Source organism: Ambystoma mexicanum, chromosome 6q (genome assembly GCF_040938575.1).
Source record: "Ambystoma mexicanum isolate Mex_15411 chromosome 6q, UKY_AmexF1_1, whole genome shotgun sequence".
Taxonomy (NCBI): Eukaryota; Metazoa; Chordata; class Amphibia; order Caudata; family Ambystomatidae; genus Ambystoma; species Ambystoma mexicanum.
The window spans coordinates 747,570,910-747,597,374 of record NC_090937.1 but is presented as its reverse complement, the minus strand read 5'-3'; the positions used below and the strand labels follow the sequence as shown (position 1 = coordinate 747,597,374).

General features: G+C 46.7%; 1 protein-coding gene and 1 long non-coding RNA gene across 5 annotated transcripts in view; one reads left to right on the top strand and one right to left on the bottom strand.

Moving 5' to 3' along the window:
* SH3D19 (SH3 domain containing 19) overlaps positions 1-26,465 on the top strand; it is a 1,396,196-nt gene that overhangs the window by 1,141,791 nt on the left and 227,940 nt on the right. For all 4 annotated transcript variants that reach the window (XM_069631268.1, XM_069631267.1, XM_069631269.1 and 1 more), the window contains one exon: positions 24,492-24,564. In XM_069631268.1, coding sequence (XP_069487369.1) covers positions 24,492-24,564 — 73 coding nt within the window. The remainder of the gene's footprint in view (positions 1-24,491; positions 24,565-26,465) is intronic.
* LOC138516274 (uncharacterized) overlaps positions 1-26,465 on the bottom strand; it is a 158,877-nt gene that overhangs the window by 116,930 nt on the left and 15,482 nt on the right. The window lies entirely within an intron of this gene.

Here is a 26,465-nt window from a genome sequence, read left to right as displayed (position 1 = left end):
CAGCTTTCACATAAAAAATCAATAAAGCCAGGGACTTAATAAAAGAAGCGCAAAAAACATCCTTGAACCAGGTCAACCTGTCTTTTGGGAGCAAGCCGCAAAATCACCCGAAACCTTCAAATTCCAGAAAATCACAGCACAGGATATGATTAAAACGCTGTCCTCCATGAAACCTACGTCATGTGCTGAAAATGTAATCCCGCCAAAATTAATTCTGGAAAATATTAATATCTTTGCCCCACTACTCACAAAAATTGTGAATGCCTCCTTTCGGGACTGAGTAGTCCCAACAAACATCAACACTGTAACCATCACACCTTTGGTGAGGAAACCAGAGTTGGATCAAAGCGACCCAGGAAACCTGAGACCCATAACGAATTGCAAATTCATTCTTAAAGTGTTGGATAAGATTGCCACGACTCAACTGCAGGCATATGGGGAAGCAAATGAGATCTTGCACAATCAGCAGTCGGGCTTCCGAGCTGCTTTTAGCACGGAAACAGCAATGCTTGATATACAGACCCATATGCTGAGCATTCGTTGACAAAGGGAACACAGGCTTACTTATACTTCTCGATTTGAGCGCAGCTTTTGATCTTCTAGATCCTGGGCAGCTCAAACAGGCACTTGAGAAGGGAGCCAATTGCTCTAAAAAAGCAATTGGCTGGCTAACATCTTTTCTTTCAGAAAGGAAGTCCAAAGTCCATTGGCGGGGATACATTTTCCCATTAGACATTCAGTATTCTGTAGGGTTCCACAAGGTGCCAGTTTATCACTGCTCCTCTCTAACCTTTACATCAGGTTCCTCTGTGTAGTATTGGATAAAATCTGTGCAAATTTCACCAACTATGCAGACGATAACGAGTTGGTGGTAGAGCTGAGTGGTAATTACACAAAAGACAGTACCAAAGTCAAGGCACTATACAAGGCAATTGAAATCTGGATGGACAACAACTGGATGTGCCTAAATGGCAAGAAAACAGAGCTCATGGTCTTCAGATCAAACCAAGCTCTGGCAAAGTTAAACCATCAGTACAAGTCTTTTATTATTTATGACTCCCCTCATAAAAGTAGTTGGCAAAGTGAAAACACTGGGGGTATTCATGGAAGCCTCAATGAGTCCGGAAGCTCAGGTTATGCAAATGAGTAAGAACTGCTCCTATTATTTACGGCTCCTCAGGGCAATTCGACCTTATCTGAGCAAGAAAAACTGTGCATCTATAGCCAGAGCAACAATACTCTCCCGGCTGGATTATGGAACACTATTAGGTGCAAATAAATGGTGCATCGCAAAATGGCAAATGATTCAGAACAACACGGCAAGAATCATAAAAAAGAAAAATAAGAAGGATCATATCACTGAAGATGGAAGAGAACTGCATTGGTTATCTGTTGAGAACAGAATCCTGGTTAAGGCTCTGATCATGGTACACAGTTGTATACATGGAAAAGCACCAGTATACCTTAAAGAAAAGATCACCCGCTATGTAGCAGGTGGAGCCCTTAGGTCAGAAGTACAGGGCTAAATCAAGATTGCACCTTATAAGCGAACAAATGGCCTAGGTAAAGCCTTCAACATACAGGCTGCAACCACCAAATGGAACAATCTACCACTTAATTTAAGATTAGAGCCTATATACACTACCTTCCAAAAGAAACTTAAAACTCACCTGTTTAAATGACTCCTTTCTCAGAGTTAGAATAACTTTCCTTTGACAACTCCACTATGTTTTTTTTTTTCATAACATTTTATTGGGTTTTACAGATAAGCACAACATTAACAACAATGCATTAATAGATAATCGCATTACAGTAAAGTGTCTCTCGAGGTATTTGGTGGGTGGGGCGGGGATGTTGGTGATCTTGTCGCCATGGTCCATGAACTCCACTATGTTTTACGTCTGTGTCTTGTTATCCTGTTAGTATACGTCCTTGTCTCACTTTTGGCGCCCTGATGCCTGAGGGCTTACGGCACGGTATAAATGAATGAATAAATAAATAATAAACCAAACACCTCTCTCCCACGTGGTTGTTTAAAAGGTGATTGCAGTAGTTGCAGAAACAAAAATATTCATAAAACCCTTATAATTAAAGTGTGGGCGTGCACATTTATTAGTGGTAGCAGCTGATACTGTGCTACATGTGCGAGAACTGCAGTTTGGATTTAGCAAACCCAGTAGCTTGAACATAAACATGCTTTAAAAATCACCACAACCCAAATGGGTCTTGTGTAATTAAAGGATTCTTTGAGCACATGAGTTGGTAAGTTTAGCGCGAAATATTTTTATTGCAAGGACTTCAACAATCCGCAATAAATTATAAACATTGAAAACATAATTTCCCTATAATTGTAAATGCATTGCTTGGCCACATATAAAACATGTGCCTTATTTTAGAACAAAGTAAAACCGTTTTAAACATCTTTAAAATGTAGCAGGGAACATACTTTTGACTTTTGCTGACAGCGACAGACTGGAGAATTAATTCCACGCATTTCGGTTTAGTAAATCGCAAAGAAGCTCAGTTTGAATCAAACAAATTATTTTAACTCAAACTCTCCCACGTTCAGGAAAGGTTTTGGACAGCCTGATATTTGTGAGGATTAAATTATTAAGAAACAAAGTAGACCTTAAGCAAAACCTTTTTGAGCGAAATGCATAGTTAGAATCCATTAAAAAGCCTGCATTACTGAAAAAAGTTTTCTTTTTATAAATGGGAGAAACGAGCGCTTGACTGGAAATGCTTTCTAGAAATTACGAGATTAGGACTTGCAGGAATAATTGAATAAATGTAAACGAGTGGCAAATGCTGCTTGAACCTTTTATTAGTGAAGGATATTTCTTCTGGTGATGAGCTTGTACAGGTAGCAACCAAGAGTTGTTAGACAATAAGGCATTTTTTGTCAAAATTGAAAATGCGATACTACTTATAGCATGTTTTCCATTCATCAGAGTCCTGACTATCTGTTTATGGAGCCAAACTCAGCAACTGAGCAACCATTACCTGCTGCCATGACTGTAAAAGCTTAATCGAATTCTGATTGACCTGACCCAATGATCTCTTTTCTAAGAGCATAGCTGTGATGCCACTAAATTAATCTCAGGCTCTTAGAGGGACAAGTGTTGCAACAATAATAAAGTTAAAAGGTTAGAAGTATGGACAGACATGTTTCATGTTGGAAGCAGGATATCTTTAATGGCTTCCTATGTTGAGGTTTTACTGGCTTTTTTTCGATGAATAACAAATACAGCATACAAATTATTTTTAATGGAATTGCACAGGAGGACAGACTAAAGGAATCCCATTCCCTCTTCTCTACTCCTTTTTAGCAGCTTTTTTTGCACACGTGTGCTACTGTGGGTCCCACCATATAAGTCGATATACGTTTGTTGTTACTGAGGGTAGGCATTGGCCCAGAAATAGACCATAGTTGACAATTTAATATCACTCTAGTCGAGTGCCTGTAAAGAGAGATAAGCGGCACATCACTGTTGCCTAAGGAACGTTTTTTATTGTAATCACAGAAAGCATAGTTCGTCTCTACAGGAAAATTGGACAGCTAGTGCAGATGGTTCCTCGATAAATATAATTGGCAATTCAAAGAAGACTCTTCCTTATATGTGTCAAGTCATGTTAGAAGCACCAAAAGACGATCTTCAGTATGCTTTGGGCTGAATATGCTGCTGCAAGCACAAGAGGCTTCAGGGAAATATTGGCAAATAAACTTGAAGTGGCAGGAGCATTTTCTGCTTGGGCCGTGCAAAGTGTGAGCATTGCCAGGATCGAATACAGGGATGGCCCCAATTCAGCTCCATCAGCCTAAACAAAAGACGTGTGGTCCAACTCTCACTATTCCATTGCTTTCCCAACCACTCAAAAAATGTAAAATGTACTGTGCAATTTACTGCTAAAAATCTAATTGTCTTCTCTTAAGACAACAAAGCATTTCCGAATCAGTGAATTGTTAATGTGGCAAAGAGGCCCCTTTCTGTGTTTGCGTTTGCAAGCATGGAAGGATAATACCTGCCATGGTAGAGGCAGAATAAAGCCCTGGTTGCAGCGAAGACTATCAAGAAGACTTGCAACAACTCACCCAATCAACCCTCTAGCAAGATGGAATACTCTGAGCGTTCCAGGGTTTATCACCACATTTTGTTTCTTAAATTGCAATCCGGGCCTCCTGGTGCCCTCTGTGTTGCACTAAAAGCTACTAAAGGCATCGCCACTTGGAAGATGCAGAAAGTGTTACGGTGCATTGGTGCAGATCACTGAGCAGGGTATACCATCTGCTTCAGTAATCTCTGCCACAGACAGAGTCCTAAAACTATGCCCTGCTCGGGTCAATTATTTGATAAAATTCATAGTGGGTTGACTTGCTTTTATGGAGCTCGACAGTTCAGCCTATGGTTTGGTTTGGGAAGACCATGCAGGTCCTGCCTGGTCTTCTGAACATAAAAGGAAATGTTTGTTCTATCCCAACCAGTATTTTAAAGGCGTTCACCTGCTATTTAGAGCCTTTTAAAGTTTCCTTCACAGCATTCTCTGTTATTGTTTGTTCCAGCTTTATTTGATAAGTCATTAGGCAACATAAAACAAATGTAATCACAATCAATGCGTAACAATATTAAAATAACCTAAAAAAGCATACAATTTCTTATAGTTCACCATTACATTTAAAAACGATGGGGGGCGTGGCCAGGAGCGCCAGTGATGCGGCGTCTTCCCGGATGGCCTCCGTTTCGGAACCCGCGGCAAAGAGCTATAATTTAATCGTTTTGGATCGGGTCAATATAGCGGTCAGATTTATGGCAACCGGAAGACCAGGGGCACCCGCTGCTGCCCAGTAAGGCTCCGCTAACCCTCTGGTTGGCCTTGAAATCGCCTGGTCCCTCACGCAAGCCCAGACTTGGCCCAGCGCTTCCAAGATGGCGGACAGGACGAAACGCTCGTCCAGATGAGAAGCATGAGGAGAGGAGCCCCTCCTGCCCAGACTCTGATGTGGAGCCCCGGGAAAGCTGACGGCACCGGCGGCGTAACAGGGGAGACCAGCAGGCTCATTGACTGAGTCGTGCAGGAACGACTTCGGGCGGCGGAGCGCCTTCCCCTCCCCCCAATCCTCGGGAGTGACTTCTGCGGGGAGGTGACAAGCTCCGTGCCCGCGGTGCTGGTCGAGCGGGAGCTCCCGAACCTGGGTTTAGCATCGCCCCCCGGAGACAGACGAGGGAGCCTCCAGTAGCCTGCTGCAATCCGGCTCCCCAGAGGCATCCGACGGTGGCGGCCGAGGTCTTCCGGGCTCAGAAAAGGTGAGGACGCTGCAGCGAGGCCCTGGATGGTACTGGCGACCCGCTGCTACTCAGAGGGTCTGACGGCTCTACCGTTGCTGTGCACCTCCTAGGCCCCCCCCAACTTCCAGGGGCGCCCTGGCCCACTCTCCCCTAGTTAAGCACAGCCTGAGGCCTACCACCAACAGCGGCACCTCCTGGGAGCCCGGCAAGAGACTCCCGGCTTTCTGACATTACCCTGCTACCCCAAGGTGCCGTGCTGGCGACACAGCGACCCCAGCACAACTTCAACACCAGCACTACAAGAGCCTGGGATTAAGTTCCCTGCCGCGCCCCACTAGCCAGTTGCTTCCTGGGACGCCCCTGCCCATTGGTTTCCACTATCCCCTGGGTGTACCGGGTCTCCAGCTCCACGGCAGGAGTGATCCTCCCCCACCCCCCCCTGCCATCATCGGATCCCAAGTGGCTTCATCAGAGGCTCGGCCTCCTCCTCTCCATCGCGGCTGAGGCCTAGTGATCGGCACTCCGAATCCTCCTTGGGACCACAGCCTATCGTCAACTGACAACCGGGGAGCCTCTGCCAAATAAGGAGATCCTTAGAGCCTGGCTAACCTTTTCAATTTAAGCATAACAGTCCCAGAAAGTTCGGAGTCGTAAGCCCCGCAGGATGGCGGAGCTGGCTAAAGCAACCAAATCCTCGGACATCTCTACCATGCTGCTAGCAGCGGACAAGACAAAGAAATCGGACCCCTCCCCGAATTTAACCCCACAGAAGGCTCCCGAGGAACAGGGAAAACTGGCCACTAAGGAAGACATCCAGGCCTTCATGCGGGGCATCAAAGCAGAGTTTCGATCCTGCATGACAGAGCTGTCCACACAAATGGAACAGACAGATCAACGACACAGAGGCGGAGCAAAGGCTGGGCGAAGTTGAGGATCTGACCCAGAGTCACGACGCCACACTAATAGATATGAGACGCGAGATCCAAGCGTTGCAGAATAGGAATGAAGTGCTCGAGTTTAAGCAGGAGGACCTAGAAAACAGGGCTCGAAGAAATAACCTGCGTATCCGAGGGGTCCCATCAACGATCCAAGACAAAGAGCTGCCAGAATATATAGGCAATTTCTTCCAAGCGCTCCTCCCAAACATGGACAAAGCCCAACTGATCCTGGACCGCACTCCTAGGCTGCACCCAAGACGAGGAGTAGACTTGGACGCTTCCCCGGATGTAATTACCAGGGTCCATTTCTACACCACTAAAGAGGCCATCTCGGCTATAAGCCGCACCAAGGACAAGCTCGCGTTCATGAGTATTCAGCTCCAGATATTCCAAGACCTCTCACTGATGACCCTGCAGAAAAGAAGAGCCCTTAAACCCCTAACCCTATTCCTGCAGAACCAACAGATACGCTACAGATGGCTGTTCCCTTCCACACTTCAATTCACGTTCCAGGGAACCCAGCGCAAAATAAGCCATCTAGAGGACACAGAGTCCATCCTACACCCAAACTCTCCGGAGGCCTCGCCCGCCCACAGCCCACTCCGTCCCCCAGGAGAGTCGGAGCAGCTGCCCCAGAGACAGCGGCAGCAGCCCTGGTCTAAAGCACAGAGACGCCGTAAGGTAAAATAATCCTGCCACGACTGACGGCCACGAAATGACTGATCCTATAACTAAAGAAGAATCCAGTGATGCCGCGGGTCCCGAGCGGCCCATACCCCACTCCAATGAGTATGTCATCAACCCACCCTTGGAGACGAACCCAATCATGTGGTTTGATCCTAGCCCTGTTGGCTGGGAGGACAGTTATAGCCCAGTTGGCCGTGGTAAGGACCGCATTGGAAAATTCGGCCCCCCACTCAACTAAATGTTTACCCTCCCTTTGGAGGAAATATAAAACCCAGCCGCAGGAAAACCACGCCAAATCTAAGCCCCTAGATGATGGCTGAGAACCTCCATCCTCCCCGCTCAGATCAGTTCCCCCCACCAGAGGACGCCCAGGAGTCTCCCCCTCCACACCAGAAACTGAAATTCTTGACAATGAACGTCAGGGGTCTCAACGCCCCGCAGAAGAGGAAAGCGATACTGAGGCGTTTACAGAACGACGAGGCCTCCATAGTCTTCCTCCAGGAGACACATTTGACCCCGGCCGATTTCACCCGGCTCCGTGATCGGCAATTTCCGCTACAGTTTCTGGAGCCGAATGGAACTAAGAAGGGTGGTATAGCGATCCTGTTTGCCAAGGAACTCAGGCCGCAAATCCTGGACTCCTTGCGTTGCCCAGATGGCCGCTTTGTAGCGATAAAATGCTGACTCTTCGGCCAACTTTACACGTTGACCTTGGTGTACGCTCCTAATGAGCAGCAGGAGGAATTCTATTCGGCCCTAGAAAGTGCCCTCGCACCATTTGCTGAGGGCCAAACTATCATGGGAGGAGATTTTAACGGAGTTCCTGACCCATTGATAGACAGGTCACATCCCCCTGCTCGTAGAGACTTCGGCTCGGCGACAACGTTACTCAAACTATTTAGAACTCTGGACATAGTGGATACCTGGAGAGTCCTCCATCCTGAGGTTTGGGACTACTCGTTCTACTCTTACGTACATAGAACTTATTCACGCATCAACCTCCTCCTGGCCTCCCCGCAGGTCTTAGCATTTACAGATGAAGTCCTCATCGGGCCTAGAATCCTCTCCGATCACGCCCCAATAACCTTAACGCTCAGAGCCCATGACCCTGACCCGGCCCATCGACGCAGATGGTCCCTTTATGACCCGATCCTAGGAGATATGTCAACAAGAGACGTGGTGGCTAAAGCAATAAAAGAGTTCTTTGAAGAAAATAAGAATGAAGATACCTCCCCAGCGAACACATGGGATGTAATGAAGGTGGTGGTGAGAGGGGTGTTAATCTCCCGAGGAGCAGCCTACCACAAACAAAAGCAACAGATCCGCCGCAACCTGGAGGACAAGGTGCAGGAGGCAGAGACAGTATGTAAATCCAGAAACTGGTCCCCGAGAACCTACCGAGCCTTGCAGGCAGCCCGGAAGAAGTTGGAGGCCCACTATGCAGAGAATACAGCCTAACTTCTAGCCAAAACAAAACAAAGCTACTACGCCAGAGGTAATAAAGCAAATAAATTCCTGGTGGAAAAATTTGTGAGAGTCAAGAAGAGGAACACAATTATAGGCCTGCGGGACCCCCAGGGTACAGTGCAGTTCGCTGATCGTGATTAACTGCGGATCGCAGAGGCCCACCTTGCAGATACAATGTCGGCAACCCCGAGATTCAGTGAAGAACAGCATATCTACTTGCAGGAGGCGCCTTACCTAACATCACAGCCACAAGAGGGGAAGAGCTGGAAGCCCCGATTACCAGCGAGGAAGTTGACGTGGCCATTAAAAGCCTGAAATCAAGAGTTCCGGGACCAGATGGGTTCTCGCCTCGATTTTTCAAACTCTTTCGGCCCCAGCTACTGGCCCCCATGACAGCGCTCTTTAATTCCTTAGCCATCTCAGGATCTATTACCCCGTCAATGAAGGAATAAATCACAGTTCTAGCTCTCAAACCAGGAAAAGACCCCCAGAGATATCGCTGCATACAGACCCATCTCTTTATTAAACCTAGATGCGAACATTTATTCGAAGGTCTTGGCAAACCGACTAGCGAAAGTACTCCCAAACATTATAGATCCAGACCAGACAGGATTTATAATGAATAGAGCAACCACAGATAACACACGTAGGGTCCTCAATCTGATTGAGATAGCTAAGCGAGACTTGCAAAAGCTATCCCTGCTGGCCTTGAATGCGACCAAGGCATTTGATAAAGTAGACTGGTCGTTCCTCCGTCACACCCTGGAATCCTTCCATTTTGGACCCTCCTTCTTGAAGCTCGTCTTAGCGAATTACCAAGCGCCGAATACCCTCCTCCGGGTGAACGGCCTACTATCCAGCCCAATCCCCCTAACATGCGGCACCGGGTAGGGATGTCCTCTCTCCCCCCTTCTTTTCGCCTTAGTAATGGAACCGCTAGCCCAACGAAGCCGCCTCAGCGCCAGAATTAAAGGCCTCCAAGTAGGCCCTTCCCAACATAAGATCACGCTATACGCGGACGGCGTGATGCTGACCATAACAGACACCTCTCAGTCACTGAGGGCTGCCCTAGCAGAAATCCACAGGTTTGGGAGGGTCTTGGGATTTTCCATCAATTTTGTAAAATCTACAGCCTTTGGAATAGGCCTAGAACGCGGAGACAAGGAGTCCTTTAGATCCCATTGCTCAATCCCATTAAGCAAAAAGTCTATCCCCTACCTTGGGGTCCAGATCCCCACCTGCCCCGGAAATACCTACCAGATAAACTTCCCGACACTATTCAAGAACTTTGAAAAAGACCTGGATCGCTGGCTCTCACAGGAAATATCGCTAATAGGTCGCATTGCGGCCTGTAAGATGAACCTCTTACCCAGATTCCTCTACGCCTGCTCTGCCCTCCCCACCATAATCCCCCACCCTCCGCTTCAGAGGAAGATTTTCAACTTCATTTTGAAGGGGAAAGTCACGTATCCCACAGAAAACCATGCTGTGTACCCCAAGCCAGGGAGGCCTTGGGGTCCCTGACCTCCAAAGATACCAGATGGCGGCGCAGATAGCTCACACTCGAGCCTGGACCATCGCATCAGGGCGTCCCAAGTGGATGGACATAGAACAATACCGATTGCCTCTCCCCCTCCACTTTCTCTTACACCTGCCTGCCTCACTGCAGCGGACATGGCCATCCATCTTAGCGTCAACCAAACAGACACTAAAGGCATAGGACTGGGCACGCAAATCCAGAGGCATCCCAAAGGGATCTAAGCCCATCCGCCCCAGTGTTCCACAACCCGGCCTTCTCACCCGGGATCCATCCCTCGAACTTTAAAAACTGGATCGCGGGGGGCCTCAACTCCTTGAATCAGCTATTCGAAGGGACTCAGCCGTTGACGTTCGCCCAATGTAAAAGCGCCTTTGGCCTTTCAGAGACCGACAGGTTCTCTTCTATCCAAATCAGACATTGGTGCTTGCATCCCCAGACCCGCATGGCAGCCACACGAGAACTAGATTCCCTCGAGTTAACAGCCGCAGATCCACCGAGCCGAGGGCGAATTTCAGCACTATACAAACTATTTCAGACAAATTTATTTACGGCTAAAGCATCGTATATGTCACAGTGGGAAACAGAACTAGGACACCCGATTCAAGACCAAGCTTGGCTGACATCTAGTCACGTACTCATTCGTCCTCTTTCTGCGTTACTAACTGGGAATGTGCGCATAAACTCCTGTTAAGATGGTATTACCCACTGCTTCGACTACACCACTTCAATCAGTCCCTGGACCCGCTATGCTGGCGCCGATGTGGCATGACGGGCTCCTGCCTACACATGTGGTGGACATGCCCAATAGTGGCGAACTTCTGGTCCCAGTGTATCGCCACCATAGCAGACCTCACCCAGTCCACGTTACCACTGGATCCAGAACCAATCCTATTGGGGATCCCGGTCCCAGGCATATATGCGAGATCTGGCAAGCAGGCGGCCCTCATAACGTAACTGCTTCTGGCCGCGAAAATCACAGTAGCTCGAACTTGGAAATCCCCGGAAGGCCCCCTAATGATTCTGTGGTGGTTGAAGCTTTGGGACATCTTCATAGCGGAAAAGACCATGGCGGCAAACAGAGGCCACCTTCACCGCTTCACAAACATTTGGTCGCCCTTGATAGACTATGAGGAGCGCTTCCCAGCGCTAACATTCAAGCCACGCTTGGTGGTGAATGCCCAACGGGCAGAGGACAGGGACCTGGCTCAATCAGCAGAGGACCAAGATCCAGAAGGCAGCCAGAATTAGAGGGTGGGGACGGAACCTTAGGGGATGTTGAAAATGGCTTAAAATGTAACATATGCCGAATTGTTGTAATGCAATGTTTTCCTGTGCGCTGACCAAAAATAAACAAGTTTAACATTTTTTTTTTTAAACAATGTAAAACAATGAACATTATAATCAATGAGCAAAATCAAGAAATTAAAAGGCATAAAACAATCGCAATCCTTGCATATGTGCATGGATTACAGCCTTATAGTAAATATCCTTATGGTTCATCATTTGATAAATATACTCTGTGAGGGATTAGGTTAAAAAGGTTTGTAATCCATCCGTTTAACACATTTAAAAATACTTTTCTTGTCAACCAGGCTCTATGTAGGAACTTGGCGACAGGTAACACTACTATCTAGACATTGCCTTTTACAAAATGCCATGGTTATTAAGACATTAAAGATGCCATTGCTAATACAAATAAGTGTTAAATAGGCAATCCTTACTCTCATTATATCAAGATATAGTAGTACAAAGTGTATTTCCATTTCAACTACATCCAGGCAAAAGGGACAGGCATCCCATCATTCTGTGCAGTATGATAAGGGTAACATTCCAAAACGGAATTTGAAAAAAAGAGAACATGCATAATGTCTAATGAAGTCCGCATAAGTCTCATAGCTAAATACAAGTTTACAATCCCAATACCTTAAGGCTCGAGCAGAGTTGCAGAACAGACCGACCATGCAGTCCTCCTCTTAGTATACAAGGCTGTTTGGGCCATTGGTTTTGCGCTCAAGTCCTTAGCGGCTGGTTCAGACCATAATTCAGGCTGTTACATATAAGTTGCTAAAGCTGGGCATGTCTACACCATGGAAGTGCACAGCCACCCTCCTGCATCAAGAGGTCCTGCATTGCTTCTGTAAATTTTGTTAGCTGGGAGGCGGACCATAAGTGTATCCAATACAAAAGAGGTATTGTGACAATTAAGCGGTCACTGCATCTCAAATTAACCTCATTGTGTAACAGAAGGGTTGGTGTTGACTTCGGTGTATTGTGGTTGGTCAAGAGAAGGAGGTAAACTAAGCGGAGGCATTTCACTAGTACAACTTTATTAAAATAAGAAAAAGGCCCATCTATCCTTGTTCTAAGGGTTTTTCCCTTCCTAACACAAAACTAACTAGGGTGCTTGTCCTTAGTAATGTAGTCGAAAACAGTCTGTCCTCTGTCCAAAACGAATCTGTCCTGACCCTACAACTAAACAAAAAAACCTAAAAAGTGGTCCAAGATAATGACTCTTCTCCTGCAAAGGCTTGCTCAGCCTTAGAAAGCTATCTTTAAATAGCTTTTTGCGGTTTCTTGAACACGTTTTTAGTTCTTCCAAGGGACTTTTCCACCTCTGGGTTGTCCCCTTTTCTTCCTGTACAGAAGTAACTTGTTTTATCCGAGGTTTATGGCCCTTCTCCTTGTTGCCAACCTGCAGTGTCTTTCTTACTCCCTGTATTCAGACTTGGTTGTTCTGATCCGAACCAACTTTTCCTCTGTGGACTCTTCATCCACTCTTCCTTTATTTGCTATTAATATACTGGGATGAATAAACTGAGCCCCCAAACACTGAAGTTTTTGGTTGTCGGATGCGGCCAGATTGCGAGACTCTCAACAACGCTGGTGCGGCTTGATGATCCTGTGCTATGCTACGTGCTAGGTGCTTTCCTCTAGAGTTCTCTGAGCCTTCTCCGAGTCATCGAACCACTGTTCGCGTACTGCTGGATTTCATACATTCTCATACTTTTCTCCGATATTTCTCAGTGGCCCTCCGAGCGGGGGCGAGGGTGCGTGTTGCTCCTGGCCAGCACAAATGATATACTGGCCCGAAGTCTTCTGAATGGTACCCTCTGGGCTGAGCCGTGAGTAGTTTGTATGGTTATTTTCTTGTCTTGATACAGGCACAGAGCTTGTATTCTGACTCTTTGCTTTTTCCATCTTACTGTTACACAGGGATTGTGGGGTCCCTCTGACTAGGAGCCCTTAGAGCTGTCGTAGCTGGGGCGATTTGTATATTTATTCAGTGGAGCCGGGGTGGAGCCCAAGCGGTACTGTGAGGGCTGTAGAAGCCCCTTTTTCCTAGTTACACCTGGGAATTTGTATCTTTGGCCACTGCTCCTAGTAATCCAGCTTCCTTACCACATTTACTGGAAGCCACGCTCACACAGTTGCAGGGTGGACGACTGTGCGCATTTGGCCTTTGAGTCGGCCCTGTGTTCAAACTACTCCACGTGTGAAAACCTATTTCTTTCCTCACTATGTAGCAACGCATGTTAGGTTTGGGTGCTGTGTTTTGCCAGGATATTTCCTTGATGCCTCCATTGGTTCCAATCATCGTGCCTACTCTGCAAGCTACAGCAAAACTTAATTCTGCGCACCTTGTTGGAAACGCACTGGCTGATTAAGTCCCCACCGACGAGATGGGCATGGTGACACAGGCTTTGCCCTCAACTTTAGGGAACTCAACTTTGAACGAGGCGCCTCTATGGACATCAATATAAAATATGTATGATATGTCATTTGTAACACGCCTATACACAAGTGTTTCGAGGCGCAACGAGGCAAGGAAGGGGGGGGAGCAGAGGGAGGACAGAGACAACGATCTTAGTAGGCCAAGTGAAATTGGGATAGCGCGAGGGGAGGGGGCACTGCTGTACATGGGATCAAAACAATAACAAGAAGTGCAGCCAGCAGGTGACAGGTGCAAGGGTCTTCTGAGGGAGCGATTACACCGCCTACGTTGCAGACCGTAGCCCTAATAAGGCATTCTGCACATAGACTTATTCTAGCAGAAACTTTACGGTTTATTCTGGCTGCTCCTAATTCTTCCCCGTTGTGCAAGCAGGTTCGTTGTCATGCCGCACTTCCGGCCTCAACACCAAAAAACATTGGATACTTACGTTTTTGGCACCCAGCAGACCGATTGATTTTCTTTCAGAGACTTACCTCACCAGGAGGCCGATGTCACTTAAACTGACGACCCGAGGGGAAGTTCTGTTCAAGAGGATGGCACGCTTGGAATCCTGTCATTAAAAGATGGACAAGTACCCTCTTTTTTTGGTAACGAGGGGCCTGACTCGTGAGGGTGCAATTCATGTTTAAATGAACAAAAAAGAGTCAAGGCTACCTCTCCCTTTGACGCTAGGTAAATATTGACAGAGAACTACATCAAGCTAAGGATTTTTCCATTTAGCAGTATTTAGTCACACTTTCATAACAAAAAGCAGTTAAAACAAAGTTTATTTCTAAAAATTACAACATAAAAGACATATACATGTAACCGACATAGTCAGTAAATATTTCAAAATTATACTACAATAGGTAAGGTTAGTAAGCAAAAGTGTTTGTACTACAAACATGATCATGGCACATTTCAAACGTCGACACTTTTGGTGTTTCTAGTTCGGAGACTGTATATTGCAAACTTGTTTCTCAGAATTTAACAATTAACTAGAAAACTCAGAACTTTCACCAGGAATCATGGTGCTGAAGAGCGTTGGAATGTTGTATGATAAAGACGTGTTGACAAAAGGTCTGGATGTCCTCTAAAAATGAAAGGACAAAAACAGTGATGGGTATTAAGTGGCCAAAAGTGTGATGATGGCGGAGCCTTATAAAATTGGAAAATGTAGGTGTCAACAAGTCGTTTGAAGTGTCTTCGGGCTGGGAAGTAATGGTGTAGAGGACTATCAATAGTATAGTCATAAAGTTTTCGAGGCTTGTAGGCAACTGCAAGCAATAATTAAGTATGCTGAATATGGCCTATTCTTAATAAGGCATGGTGTTAATAAACAGACACATTTTTGAGAGGAATACCTGGTAGGCCTAAGCTCTTCGGCAAAGGGAATCGTGAGGCAGAATGTCAGCAATGTGTGGCATTGGTGGTGCCATTGAAGGTGCTGACGGGAGAAGAGAACAGATAGAGAAGCTGTTGTTCAGTGCTGTATTGATACTGTGCACAGCGAGCTGTATGAATGCAAGATAGCACAGTGCCAGTGGGTTTGAGGAGGCACTTACCAGTAGGACTGCAATTTGGTGTAAGGCAGCGGCTGTCTCCTGTAAGTGCGTGATGACTGCGGTGGAGCAGTGTGGATACCAGTTGACGACAGGTTTTTTTTTTTTGGTATCTAGGCCACCGGAACCTGCAACAGATACAAGTATATCTAAATATGGGAAGCCTTATAATGAATGGAAAAATGGAATGACAACCAAATCTGATTGGCGTTGGATATCAATAAAGCACCAGGAGGCGCTATCTGGAGAGTCGAAAATGTCCCTTATTATTGAGATGCAGCCAAAATATTTAGTTATAATAGGCCATTGTTGCGGATTCAGGGTGACATGCAGTATGTAGCTAGCTACGTGAGCTAACAAGGCTAGTTAATAGACCACATGGTGAGACTGGCTGCTCGATCGTCAACCTTAGTGCGCTACACATCCATTTATTGAAAACAATGTAAACAAACCCAGCCTAGACTTCACAGGGTCCTATGGCAGAGTAGCAAGATGCGTAAAAGTAAAATTAAAATGCTGTGTCTCATAAGAAAGAGATGGCACATATTGAGGCCTGTTTTTAGGCAACGTGCTGAAACTTGGCGTCTCGATGAAAAGATCTGAGCGCCGTATATCAAGTCTTATATGTTGACCCTTAACCTGGACCACAAGCGGCCTTGTGGAAGGGAGGGGGAAGTCTCAATCAAGAGATCAAACAGCTATGAGCGAATTAGCCAAGGAATGGTGTGGTATGTTACCGGGCTGGCTTCCAGCGAAGACTGGGGAGCGTTCAGCTGCTGCGCATGCGTATAGTATCAGAAGGAGCCGAATTATTCTACCATCCGATTGATTGCCCCCTCCTTCACTGGTACAGAGATAATTATTCTTGTTATTCTCCTCTTTGATATTTCTTAATTCCTTATCATTGGCATTTCGGCCTTCGGGCCAGCAACGTTTACTCTTGAATTTTGATCAGCAGATTCACTGAGATGAGTATTATTTACATGCTTGTTAGTTCCGACATCCCTCCCTGGTCTCCTGCTGTAACTGTTAACTTCTCTCCAGGGGTTTGGCGTCACTGGTCCTGTTCTCAGGATGGAAACTCTTCTTCTGGTCAGGTTGGCTTCATGGTCTTTTCCGACCCTCTTGCTCTCTCGACACTCATTCCGTGTATCCCGGTCGTGGAAGTCTCTGCGTTTTTCCCGGTCGGCACTGTCCACCCTTCTTGGGTCACGCCACCACTCATGACAGCAGGTTGTCTGTGTTGTTTTTTTTTCCCCTTTCTTCTCCTGGTTCCAGCTCTCTTCATACACCAGCTGGTTGCCTTCACAGGACTTCCTCTTTTCATTCTGCTGTTGCTGCAATGCAGGTTTGACAATCCTGGGATTTTCTGTCCCGGCTTCGACTCTGTGATAAGAGTCCTTCTCCTGTTTTTAAGCTGCTTAGTTGGGTCCTCCCCAGCGGAGGATCATAGTCTTTCACTGTCCATGAAGTCTTCTTCATCACTCTACTATTCCGACTCTTCACAGTATTGTCCATTTTCAATGGGGAAATGATCAGTATTACTCCTCTATTATTCTTCTTCACAGTATAGTTGATTTTCATTTGAGTGTTTGAAGTAGTGTCACAATAGTAAACAGTGGTTTGTTCAAGTTGGATTTCCTGAGGCCCTGATGGTGTCATATGAGAGTTCGGGAGTTCCTTGACTGAACCGGAGTCCTTGTCCACAAGAGAGAAGGTTCTCCATGTGAGATCCCGCTTGCCGCCACCACTAGGGGAAATATTGCATAGCGGGCTCACTTTCCTAGTCTCACAAGGAAGGGCTCCTCTCTGCGAAGTAACGAAATCCTGCAATTCATCACATTATGCACACAAAAAAATTCAACATTTTTTTTTTTGTTAAAGCCAAATTTGAACGGGGCAGTATCCCCATATCTCCGCCCCATGAATGCTTTCTTGTCTGACTGCATCTCATAGATTCTTGAAGTTGGTCCCTCTTAAACCTTGCAATTGCCAAACTCTATCTTATAAGTGCAAGGTTTGATTTTTCCAACTGCAAGCTCCATCTACCACAATCCATAAACCTGATAACCGAAATAGTCATAACTTGCCTCCGAACCCAACCCACGGCAGACTCTGTTGTCTCTGCTGTTACCAGGAAAAAGTCAGCTAACCCATCGTCCTGCTCTGTCCCTCCAGACAAGGAAGACAAACGTCTCGACGCCTTCGGCAATAAGGTTATTACCACCGCTGCCATGACTATCACGGCAGCAAATGCAATGGCCATACTAGCACTCTGTGACCGTGAACTATGGTACACAATGCGTCCCCTGCTAGAGTTTCTTTCGGAAGACAAGAAACAAGAGGCCATGGACATCTTGCATGAGGGCGAATTGGTGTCAGACCATGCCTTCACACTCTCAATGGACATCGCTGATACCGGGTTTCGCCAGCTTGGGAAGGGAGTTGTTCTATGCAGGCAGGGTTGGCTAACGGCCACTGACTTCAGACCCGATGTCCAGCATCATTGATATCCCCTTTGACAGATCTGCCCTTTTTGGAAATAAAGGTGTATGAGGCCTTGCAGTCCATCAAAACGGACACAGAAACCGCTTGCTCCTTGGGCACGCTACAGCAAAGGCACCAGTCCTTTTGTTCCGACAAAGGGCGCTATGGCAGGACTTCGCGGGATAACCGCTCTACATACAAATCTTCCTCCTCTTACAAGACCCTATACTATCAGGGCACCAGTACAGAAAAAAGTCCCAGGCCTACAGGTGTTCACAACGGTGCTGTGGCTCCTCCCAAAATAGTGGCCAGTCTGGCAAACAAACATGACCAGCCCAGGGCCTGGTCCTCCCGCTTCAGCACCCCGATGGGATGATGACGGTCAAGGTTCATCGAAGAATGGGCAGACATCATGACTGACGAATGGGTGCTATCCCTCCTCCAGCAGGGCCACTCGCTGGAGTTCGTGCACTATCCGCCGGACATTCCACCTGCACACAGACCAGAAAAGTTGCGACACCTGTTGTTGCAGGAAGTGAGAGCTCTACAGCTAAAGGGAGCATTGGAGAATGTCCCAAAGGACAAGGTGGGCACAGGCGTCTACTCCCGCTAGTTCATGGTAAGAAAAGAATCACTGCACAGCGAGCCAGGGGGTGGAGACCCATACTAGATGTAACGGTGCTCAACAAGTTCCTCACGGCACAAACATTCTGCATGATCACACCAACAAGTGTTGTCCCAACTGCAACAAGGAGATTTCTTGACCTTTCACAACCCTGTTTTCTGCTCACACCGGTGCTACCTACGTTTTGTGGTGGCAGGAGTGCATTATCAATTCAAGGCCCTTCATTCGGCCTGTGGTCTGCTCTGCGGGTGTTTACCAAATGCCTTGCACCAGTGGTGGCGCACCTGCAATGGAGGGGCATCCACATCTACCCGTATTTAGACTGGTTGGTGAAAGCCCCTCCCTATCCACTGCCAACACCGCAACCACCATTCAGTGTCTTCAGCAACCGTATTTCTCCAACTTCCCCAAATCGTGCCTGTTCCCATCGCAACAGGCACTCTATTTTGGAGCAAGTCTAGACAGCTGCACCTGCACCGCCAGGACCTCGGACGAAAGGGTGCTGGCTATCCTGGAAAAGGTGCGATATCTCAGCGGCACCTAGGTGACAAGTCTGCAACTACCAATCCCTGCTGGTGGATGCGGTCATCATACATCCTGTTGATCACCAACTGCCGGCTACATAAGAGCTGGTGCAGGAATGCCTGGATGCCAGTTAGATCCAACCATCAGGGTCCTGGGACTACCGCATTGCCCTGACGCATGTTTTCAGGCAAAGTCTTCCCTGGTGGTCAGTGTGAGAACATCTGGTGCAGGGCACATCCTACAGGTTGCCAAACCATCAGGCACCTAATCATCACGACAGATGCTTCACTGGAGGGCTCAGGCGCCTAATGTCAGGACCAACACACCCAGAGCCTTTGATCGGAGAAGGAAAAGAGCCGGCATGTCAACCTGTTGAAACTACAGGCCATCTTTTAGGCCCTGAAGTCCTTCCTCCCCCTCCTGACAGGGAAGGTGGTTCGGATTCACACTGACAACACAACATTGATGTTTTATGTCCGCAAGCAGGGAGGTACGAGGTCCCCTTGGCTTTCCAGGGAGGCCGAAGCTCTGTGGCACTGGGCCCTACAGCACGCCATGTTTCTCATCCCTCAGGGATTCAGAACAGCCTGGCAGACACCCTCAGCTGGGAGGTACATGTTTATTATTTTTTTTATTTGTTGTGTTTAGTTTGTTTAACAAACTTTTACAATTTCTTTCATGTTCTTTCTTTACACAATATTTTGTCATTTTGCTTTTTCTTCATACATCATTTCATAATAATTCATTTATCATTTGGACTAAAATGTAAAAAAAAGTCTAAATCATATTTACAGTTCATAGATAAAAATTTCGATTAGAATATTGCATAGTACAAAACCAGTTTGCATTGATAGGATTTCATTTAGTAAAAAACATTCGTTGGGTTTCCACATATGCCCAAACACTTTATTTTCAAAGTCTTTGAGGTAGACCACATCTATTGCTTTTAACCTAATGACATTGATATAAATATAAATACAAAGACATTAGACATGTATCTGGCAGAGTGCTGCCCTGTATCTTTTTACCAGATTACTCATGAAACATCCTTTAAAGGTCTAGGCTCATCAAAACACTGTGTTCGACTAGTTTTTGTTGAAGTTCCGCGTTAATAATGCGCAAGAATCTTGTCAATGACAAAACCAGCGTTACATTTGTGCCCCACATACACCGGATCAACCGGACTGGAGCACGCTCTTGCTCCTTCAGCTGTACTGCGATTTAGCTCATAGTTTTGGAAGTTGTTAGTGTTAGCAGGCAAAGATGTATTAATTGAAGTTGAATCTGAATCGTGAGGTTCCATTAAAGGGAATTGGGGACGATCTGTGTTAATGCAGCTTGCTCCGAAGAGATGTACTTCTTCAATGGTTCCATGTCTGGGATTAGCAGGAGTGGAAGGGCCCTAGTGACATGCAAACTCTTTTTCCCAACTCCGCCATTTTGGTTGGGGCTAGCATGGACTCATCAGAGATTCCCTGCTTCAACAAGCCACCTGCCCCAATGCTAGATGGTTTTACATGTGGGTCTTCACGTATACTCAGAAAGCTGAGTTGTACAGAATGTTCTCCCTCGTACATTTCCTTCAGGGGAAACAGAACTATTCCGTGTGGGTGCATGCATGGTGTGTGTACTTCTGCATTTACTGTTATGGAGTTGCCATTGGTTGCACTACCAGTGTTTTGTTCCAACGGGATTTGCATTTTTTCTTCTTCAATCAGAGGTGCTAGTTTTAATGCCTTCTCGCACCCCTTCCCGCTTCTTAGCCCACTGGCCATAATTCCTTATCAACTTGTGTAGGGATAAATAGTGTTTTGCTGTCTTGCTATGCCGGTGACGTATATCCGTCACGTGTTATGCTATCAAATTTGAAAGTATCTATCCTCACTCAATAACAATCGTTAGTTTCCCATGCAGACCAATGGCTCACGTTATGATCTGCTCGCATACATGTCAAATTTAAAGACGCATTCACTTTCAACTGATAAACAATGAAAAAAAGGCTTGGGGCCACCTCAACACCCGAACAGCCCAAACAGCACTTCCAGGGTGCGCGCGCGGACCCGTGCCTAGTTGTAGGAAGTCTTGGGGGCGGGCGCAGGGGGGGGAGAGCTTCCCACAGTGATTGGCAGGTCCTATGAGGAAGAAGAAAAAAGGGGGTGTTTAAGTACGTATTACAAGAAGCAAGCTCAGTAACGGGATTGCACAATACGAGGATGCTACGAGTCTTCAGTGAACAAAGTACTGGCCCAATGACCAAAGTACTGGCCCACAGGAATGTGTGAAGGAGTCAAGTGTGCTATAGTCCCCGTATAACAGTTCAACCACAACTGGTAGTTACTTGTGATTCTTGGTGTTTCGAGCGCTTTCTAAACGCTGTGCTTCTTCTTGCCGACCGCGTCTGTAAGCAGGAAGCAAATCCTTACAGCAAAGGCGCAATGGACTTGGTGTAGGGCAGAGTGACAGCCCAAACAGCACTTCCAGGCACTTCCGGGGTGCGTGCAGCTGGGAGGTACACTCTTGTCATGAGTGGGAGCTGCACGACGATCAGCTTTGCCTGTTTCAGACGTGGGGCACACCAGAAATCGACCTTTTTGCAACCTATAACAACAGCCGCTGCAAGACCTTTGCCTGCCGCTTCCCCAACCGGAGAGCCTTGGGGACTCCTTTGCATTTTGTAAGAAAATCATAGTGGCAACAGTAAAGACATACACAAGTGATCACAGTTCAAGGGTGTTTATTAAACTGTATATGTAGGTTGGAAAACACCTAATCTAAACCTTAATCTTAGATAGGAGCAAGCTAGGACCATTAAATTATAATAAGGCAGTCCTAGTGGTGTCTTGTCAAATTTTATCCCTGTGCGGAAGGGAAAGGGCAGCTAGGTGTGTGTGATTCTGGTCAACTGCCTGACTTTGCCTGGCCCTTGTGTCAGGACATGTTAGTTAACCGGCTTTAGTTTTAGTCTATTTTCTCTCGTGTCGTGAGAAAGTGTTTGTGGCAGGAAAGGGGATGGGGGGTTGGTAAACTAAGAAGGGTGAGATTGGTAGGGTTTGTGAAACAAACGGGAATGATCAGGATTATTATCGTGAAATGAATAAGGGGGATTGTAGTAACGGTAGTGTTTTGTCAAAGTAGACTGGGAGTTGGGGAAACAATAATCAGAGGGCCATGGGGAAGAATATTTAGGAGTATTCGGGTAGAAAACAGGGATTTACCAGATATGGAGGGGTTGTTGGATTTGAATAAGGGAGATTCTTTGGGAGGAAGGGAGACAGGGGTGGTACAACCTACAAAGGTCTCAGGGATCTCGTCTTCTCCTTCCTCCCCAGTATAATACTGCATCTAACCTGGGGTATTTCCCTGAGCACAACCCCGGGCTCTCCTATCCAGGTGATCCTCCCTTGCTCGTCCACCCCCAGGGTTGGGATCTGAGAGTGCCAGACCTTCCCTGCCAACCTGAAAAAGGGATTCTCGAGGTCTACTTTTGAGAATACCACCAGGTTTCTTACAGTTTTCATGGGAGGGGACATTTCTGTATGCATTCCCTCCTCCCCCGATTCCTCTGATGCCTCGAGTACCACACACCTTCAGACTGTATCGTTGCAAACTGATATTAGTGGCCTCCTTGCCCTCTCGTAAGATGCGCCAATCAAGCTGTGCCTGCACCAATTGCTCCTCTCTAGGAACCAGAGGGCTGTGTTGCACCACAACCCGGCCTGGCTCCTGTGTTCTTAGAATTTGGGGCTCTATCAGTTTCGCAAGATTGTCAGGAGGTCTTGGCCAGACCAAGAGCTCCAGCCACCTTGAAGTGCTACAAAATAAAGTGGAAATGTTTTCAATTGTGGTTCAGGAACCATCAACTGCGACCTCAAACCATTCACTGCAGGACCTATTGCCTTATCTGTTGTTGCTATCCCAGTCTGGCTTCTCGCATTTTTCCTTTAAGGTGCATCTGGTAGCAATCTCCAGGTACAACCGCTCCGCTGGGGTGCCATCCCTATGGTCTCATTGGCTGGTGGAGGAGTTCTTGCCTGGGCTTTTATCTTTTCCACCTGTCCGTCTTCCTGCTCCGTCGTAGGAGCTGAATGTGCTGTTCGCAAGGCTCATGAGTCCACCCTTCGAGCCTATGCACCAAGCATCCATTAAACACCTTTCCTGGTAAACAGCGTTCTTGGTGGCCATTACATTGGCCAGGCGAGTGAGATCCAGGCATTTTCATCCAATCCACCCTATTTGACTGTTCACAAGGACAAGGCTATTCTACATACTAACCCAACCGTTATGCCAGAAGTGTCATCCTCTTTCCATCTTAATCAGCAGGTGGTTTTACCCGTATTATTTGGCACGCCGACGTCTCCAGCAGAGCAAACCCTGCACACGCTGGATGTTGTGCGCGCCCTCAAGTACTATGTGGCATGTACTGAGTCATTCTGTACAACTGTTTGTTTCATTTGGACCTTCGGGGCCTGGGAAGGGCTCTCTCAAAGTCCTCCATTTCAAGATGGATTGCAGCCTGCATTTCATTCGGCCATCAACAGGCTGGCAGGCCCCGGGCACACTCCAGAGCGATGGATGCAACTACTGCTTTTCTCCGGAATCCCGCTGCCTGACATCTGCCGTGCAGCCACCTGTAAATCAGTGCATACATTCACCAGGTTCTACTGTGTCGACAGGGATTCCGCAGAAGAGTTTAGATACGGCCAATCGGTTCTGCTGAACCTTTTTGCTTGAGGTTGGTAAGTATCCAGTGGTAAGTTATGCTGGGAGCTTGCCTACACCTTTGTAGATTGTGGTAATACTACTTATGTAATAACTTCACAGAATGTGACTCTGAGAGATCCAATGCTGGAGAAGGAATAAGTTACTTACCTGTAACTTCGGTTCTCTGGCATTGTTATCTTTTATAGATTCACATGCGACCCTCCCACCTACCCCACATGGCTCGTCCTTTGGCTCTTACTGCCACTCACATGTTGCCAAATCGGAAGATTGCTGACGGGAATAGTTTAGGGAGGTGTTCCTGTTGGCTGTGGGCATTATGACCCAAAATGACTGTAATAGAGCACAAACATGACTGAAAGTTTTCAGTTTAACTTTAAACTGCACTGTTACGAAGGATTCCCAGCCTGACAATAGGGAATATTCACAGCATGTGAATCCATGCAAGATACCAATGCTGGAGACTTGGAGTTACATGTAAGTAACGTATTCCTTCTGGGGAATAGTTCTAACACATAACCCCTGTCTCATCTTATTCATAAGGCACATCACCATGTGGATGACATGCATTGTGGTTCCTCATCTGTGCATTAGCTGCAGCACCTGATGACGTGCCCAAGGGAGGGCTGGGGGAGCTCAGGGAGATAGTACATTTACCATCTCCAAGGGTGGCATCAGTTAGTAGGTGGCTTCCCCAGTCACCCAGTTTTCCATTTCCCCATAATGTGTGTTATACGGTGACTTTGCCACAGTGAAAGTACAGCATTATTTTACCCTAGGTGGGGTGTGTCGGAAGGTTTTTTTTGTCTGTGTCATATCGTTTGCCTCACATTTTATTCTGTATGGTGGCATTGGAGGATTTTCCAGGCAAAATGTCAATCAATAATGACCCCTTTTTTATTTATTCATCGGTTTCATGAAAATTCTTTGTTGCCCTTATTTAGGACCGGAACAGCACTGGTGGAAATGGTGACAGCGACACTCCACATGCTCTTGTGCTGCATGACTTTCCTGCAGGTGAGCACTTGAATCAAAAACTGCCAGGCGGTGTTGGTTTTTAAACCTAATTGTATATGTTGAGGAGCTCTTAAACTTTTGGTTAACTGACAGAGGTATTGGTGAGTAGGTTTGATTTCCAAGAAACAACAAATGCAAGGTCTTGTCGAGTTGGAATGCAGGACTTGGACTCTGTTCCCTTTTAAGATTTGGGTACTACCACTCATTTACAATGCATCTTCCTTGTAGACATCGGTAGTTGCAGGGGGGCACTTCATGGTTGTTTTACTTGTGACTATGTATAATTGGCACATTTGAATTGTAAAGGCAAGATCTACAAATAACTATTCAATAAGGTATTCAAAGAGTAGTTGCTGTTTGGAAATAAAAATTAGCTGCTAAATCCTTTTTCCCTGTGTGCTTGAGTGAATGAGGTCACTGAGAGAATGTTGAGTCAGTGGGAAGAATGTATACTTACGATATGGCATTTATAAGGTGCCTGTACACAAGTTTTTCTAGGTGCGATAAGACAAGACGGGGGAAACAGAGGGGGGACAAAAACAACTATCTTACTAGGCCTTGTGTCATTCAGTTCGCGCAAGTGCAGGGAAGTGGAAGGGAAGAAGTGCCATGGGGTGTGGGGGAGTGCAGGTAACTCAATAAGTGCAGCCAGCGGGAGGCTCATAAATGCAGAGAGAAGGGACTGTATGGTTGCAGATACAGGCCATAAGTTCTGAGGGGGCCCGAGGCAGTGCAAGGACAACTGGACATGAAGGAGACTGGGCCAGAGTTCAGAGGGTAGCCAGGTGACCAGTGCGTGGTGCCGTCAGGACATCAGCAGAGGAGAGGAAGAGAGAAATCAGAAGCGAAAAGAAAGGTCTCGAGTTGCTTAGAGGTGGTTCTGTTCAAGTTTGAGAGAGAAAGGGAGGCTGTTCTAGGGGTGGCCCCAGCTGAAGAGAAGAGATCTGCCCCCAACTCTCTGCTTGGAGAAGCATCAGACCCTCAAAGAGTTGGAAGTGGATGAGCAGAGAGCTCGAGATGGGAGATGCTTAGGTAGAGAGAGTTGGAGGTAGTGTGCTTCCAGGCCCCAAAATGCCTTGTGGATGATGCAAATGGTCTTGAACTTGATCCTTGCTGCCACAGGGAGCCAGTGCAGAGATTTCGGAGCTGGAGCGATACGATCCCTGGGCTTGAGGCCAAGGACAAGTCTTGCAGTCCTGTTCTGGATAGGTTGTAGTGGTCGGAGAGTAGAGGCAGGCAGATTTAAAAAGAGGCTGTTACAGTAGTCCAGCCTAGAGAGAACCACCGCTCTGGAGACGGTGAGCTTCTGGGGGAAAGTGAGGAAAGGAAGAATACCTCTGAGGAGGTGCAGCTGATAGTTTCACTTCTTAGAGACCTCAGGGATGTGAGGAGAGAAGGAGATGGTGGGGTCAAAGAGGACAACACAAAATACTTGTGAAGCTAGTTCCACTCCTGGCAGTTGGAGAATGTAAGCCTAGGTGGTGGGTGCCAGTGGGTCCCCCCTGGGTCTCTGACCCTTATCTAAGCTCCTACCTTGTTTTATCTGAATAAAAGGAACTTGTACCAACCTGCACGATGGCTGGAAGATCAATCAATCAATGCAACACTAGAATGTGTAAAGATTACCTTCTGGATGTTCGTTGCACTCTTATTCTAGCGTTTGTATTTAACTCCGGTTTAATGTAACACATCATACTTTTAAAATGGACTTCAAACATGTGGCCACATTTTAGATGTCTCAAAATTCCCGCTTGGAACATTATTGAAGTATGAGGTGGTGGTCAGGGGGTTTTGACCTTCAATATAGGTTACATTAAAATAACTGCACAAGAGCCCTTAAATGAAACTCGCTCATGGTGTCCATAGATGATGTGTGGGTTTAGTGGCTACTAAGACTGACA